The sequence below is a fragment of the Austrofundulus limnaeus genome, unplaced genomic scaffold (genome assembly GCF_001266775.1).
Source record: "Austrofundulus limnaeus strain Quisiro unplaced genomic scaffold, Austrofundulus_limnaeus-1.0 Scaffold725, whole genome shotgun sequence".
NCBI classification, from domain to species: Eukaryota; Metazoa; Chordata; class Actinopteri; order Cyprinodontiformes; family Rivulidae; genus Austrofundulus; species Austrofundulus limnaeus.
The window spans coordinates 54,598-59,011 of NW_013953127.1; the positions used below are offsets into that span (position 1 = coordinate 54,598).

The window sequence follows — 4,414 nt, forward strand, 5'->3', positions numbered from 1 at the left end:
CTATTCTATTCTATTCTATTCTATTCTATTCAAAAATATATGCAATGAGTTATGCATAAATTTTTTTATTAAATCTTTATTTAAAATTTATTATTATTAATATTATTTAAAATCACAGATGTCTTTTTCATGAGAGACCTGGGCGTGAAAAGAGCCTAGACATACCTTTTGAATTGTGTGAGAAAATCAGAAAAATTCCACACAAACTCAAGAACACCCTAAAGCTTGACCCCGTGTCCTTGCTGTGAGGCATGTGAACCAAGCACCATTCTTTAGCCTTTTCAGTCCAATTTAACGTCTCCTAATCAATTTTTATTATTTTTGCTTTGTTTACTTGGACTATAGTTGTGTGTTATTCTACAGTACAAACAGATCATTAACTGCGTTTGTTTGCTGGCTTGCTGTTGTGTACAGTAAATGACACTTTTCTATATTGTTTCTCCAACAGTGTCCCCCTTCCCTGTGGGCATTGTCACTCCCCGGACCAAATCTTCCATGAATCCTCCTGAGTCTTCGACCATCGCCTCCTACGTTACCCTGAGGAAGACAAAAAAACCTGACTCCAGATCTGTAAGTGTTGTCTTTAGGATCAACAAAAAAACTTAGGCTCTGAATTTAACTCAATCAAGTCCAGATGAGCTAATTGGCAGTAATGGTTCAAAGATTGTTTGTTTAAATAAATTCTGATTAGGCAGAGACGGAACAAAGATGGTATTTTTATATTTCTTATCAAACCCAGCAGTTAGATACTGTTAGACCATAACTTCATATATCTGTAGGAATTTAATAAAAATGTAAGTAGCAGGGTACCAGATTAAGATGGCTGGTAAGTGCATTTGTTTTAGCTACGCTCCTGCAACCTGCCTGTAGATTTACAGTGTAGTACCCACTACTGTGTATAACTTTATTTAATTCACTGACTGGGTTAATTCTATAAAGGGAACAATATGAAACGTCTTTCATTTGGACAATGAGCATTGTTGAAAAAATACAACCAAGTAATGCGACAGCCATCATAAGTATGAGGACTGTTTTGTTTTTCTGTTTGTTTTGTTTGCTAATAGAGAGGGACCTTTTTTGGCTTCACCAGAGACCCATTGCACAAAAGTAGTATTTATACATTTGGGCAGGGGCGCTGCCGAGAAATTTGGGCACTATGGTTAAAAAAAATCATATCGGGCCTCCCTGCACAGCTGCTGTCACCATGTCTTTTGAAACTAAGGCTACGTTCACACTGCGGGTCTTAATGCTCAATTCTAAATTCAAAGATTTTTGGTGTGAAGGTTCATTACATTTTAATACCTTGTTGATGCCAGAGGAGAATGGCTAGACTGGTTCGAGATAATAGAATGGTAACAGTAAATCAAATGACCACTTGTTACAACTGAGGTAGGCAGAAGAGCATCTCTGAATGCACAACACGTCAAACCTTGAGAAAGATGGGCTACAGCAGCAGGAGATCACACCGTGTCCCACTCCTGTCAGCTAAGAACAGGAAACTGAGGCTACAATTCACACAGGCTCACCAAAATTGGACAATAGAAGATTGGGAAATATTTTCAAGATGATAATGCGTCCTGCCATAATGCAAAAACTGAAAACATCCCTTGAAAAAAAAAGACACATAAGGTCAATGTCATGGCCTGCAAGTAGTCCGGATCTCAATCCAACTGAAAATCTTAGCTGGAAGTCGAAGAAAATGGTCCATGACAAGGCTCCAACCTCCAAAGCTGATCTGGCAGCAGCAATCAGAGAAAWTTGGAGTCAGATTGATGAAGATCGTTTGTCACTCATTAAGTCCATGCCTCAGAGACTGAAAGCTTTTAGAAAAGCCAGAGGTGGTTCAACAAAATACTAGTGATGTGTTGGAGTGTTTTTTTGTTTTTCATGATTCTATAGATTTTTCCTCAGAATTGAGTGATTCCATATTTTTTCCCCTCTGCTTGTCCAAAAAAAGTAATTGTTACTGACTGCCACAATTGTTTTTCTTGATTTCTTTTAGTGTTTCTTAAAGCCAGAAAGTTGCCATTTGAAGTGACTTTAGTTTTGGGTCATGTCTGTGATCTGCCTTTTTTTTTTCTTCAAAATTAAACAACTGAATGAACATCCTCCGTTGCCGGTGATTCCATAATTTATCCAGGGTTTGTTATAGTACTAATCACTGGATGACAGTCTAACTGGTTTACATTTGCTTTATAAGTCCCAGAAGTTAATCACATTTCAGCACTATCTAAACTGGATGTTGATCGTGTAACGCTTGTGTGTGTGTGTGTGTGTGTGTGTGTGTGTGTGTGTGTGTGTGTGTGTGCGTGTGCGTGTGCGTGCGCGCTTCGCCTTGAGACACAGATCACAGTTCCAATAGATGTCATAAGGTTCATTTGTCAACTTTACAGTCCCTAAGCTAATCTCACTAGAGTTTGAGTTGGAGATGGGTAAGAGTGGGGAAAGACAGATTTTTTTATAACTTTCTCCAGGAGGATTTGAAATACTCAGGCTTGAAGGCCAAGTGATAGCGCTGGATTTTGAAAACAATTAAAGTGGTTTTCGACCAGGCAGACAATAATAATTTCCCCTCTGCCTCCGTGTCCAGCTGGTACTCCCAAAGGCAATTTTAATCAGCCTAATTAGTGTGGCCAATCCTGCCAAGTGGAACAATCAACTTCTCCATGATCGAATCCATCCTACCTGCATAACTTGGCGACTGCAGCGCAGCTGGCCCGCGACCTGCTTGCAGGCTGTGTCTCAATTCACACAGCGTCAGAGTCTGAGTGTTAATGGTTCCTTCAAAATGTTCAGGCAGCTGTGAAATGGCCTGAACTGCTGCTGACATAATCCTTGTTTCACGATACACCAGACAAATGCCAGGTCCATTGAACAGAAATCCAGCGATCAATAATCCAGATTTTTTATAAATCTTCAACGTCTTCCAGGGACAAAGTTGCCAGACATATGGACCTCCAGGTAGCCCAGTAGTCAAGAATATATCAGGAAAAATGTATTTGTGTCGGACAGGCGGGTCCTTCTTTAACCTGTTTTCCCATGGAAAAAAATTACATCATTTGTATTAAGAGACCAGCGGCCTCATGTATCAACGGAGCGTACACACAAAAACCTTGTATACAACATTTTTCATGCAAAACTCCAGATGTATCAAAACTGAAATGACTGTGGAAATGTTAGGATATAATAAATAATGTAACAGCAGAGCATTTACTTATAAACAGAATTTTCTGATCCATGATGACGACTGGCTCTTCAGCCGTTTTTAGGAATAATCCTTTTTCAGTTTGGCACTGCGGCGCGCTGTGAGCATGACACAGCGAGGAGCTGTGCACCGCGTATGCAGCAGCTGCAGCTGCAATCGAATTGCGATCGAATTGTGGTTCCACAGGTTCTTTCCAGAGGGAGCTGGCAGACCGATCGGGACTGTGCCAGTCCAGTCCACCCATAGCAGAGTCATTCCCAATGGAACAGTCTCATCCATATAATTCTAACTTTCCAACATCATGTCACGTCATGAAAACTCTTCACTAAGGCACAGAGACTTGTTTCTTCATATCAGCTATTAAATAAACAAAGATCTATGTTCTACCAAACATCTAAGTTCCTCTGTGTTTACAGTAAAGGCTCCCACATACTCGTGCATACTGTGTGCGGTCCGTGAGCCGCTTGGACTCCGCGTATATTGTCCGTGGATATTTGAGACTTCATACTCGAGTGTCCTGACCGCCTGACAAATTCTTTAATTTCTGGCAATTTCAGTCATGATGTCAAGGATCAGGAGGAAGAGATAGTTTGCATTTTAGCTTTAAATCAACAAAAGAAAAAAGAAAAGAACTACCTTACCCAGGATCTGAGCTATTTCCTCCCACGAATTTGTTGCTTGCTGAAAGTCCTTATATTCCTTCATTGACGCATTGTAAAGTTTCCTAATCTTCTCCATGAGACATTCTTCAAAATTTGACTGCATTTCATCCACAAAAGACACCGATTCTCAACTTTATAAGAATGGTTTCGCATCCAAAACAGTACTCGCCAGGCAGTTTGTTGTGCGACACTGCGGACGCAGACGTAAAAAATTGATCTCTGCGTGGACCAGTACGGCGGACGGCCGCTTCAGTTCTGCATTGAGTCCACCTCGAGTCCTCGCAGACCTCCACGGAGCGGAGTACGCCCGAGTATTTGGGGGCCTTAATTATGGTAGTAAACTTGTGCGCAAAGTTAATTATTTCCAGGCTCAGATTGGATGGATGCGCCGGTTCAAAAGTTCAATTCAAAATTCAAAAATACTTTATTGATCCCAGAGGGAAATTAGGTAAATTAGGTATTAATTAGGTAATTAGGTATTAGGTATTAGGTTGCGCACCACAGCAGCTTCACATGCGCACACACACACACACACACACACACACAC

General features: G+C 40.7%; 1 protein-coding gene across 5 annotated transcripts in view; it reads left to right on the forward strand.

The window, feature by feature from the left end:
- Nucleotides 1-4,414, forward strand: part of LOC106532175 (pleckstrin homology domain-containing family A member 5) — a gene marked incomplete at its 5' end in the record, with an annotated part of 87,284 nt that overhangs the window by 54,001 nt on the left and 28,869 nt on the right. For all 5 annotated transcript variants that reach the window (XR_001312033.1, XM_014028188.1, XM_014028189.1 and 2 more), the window contains 1 exon segment: nt 449-570. Coding sequence is in view for 4 of the 5 variants with exons in the window: in XM_014028188.1 (XP_013883642.1) it covers nt 449-570 (122 nt within the window).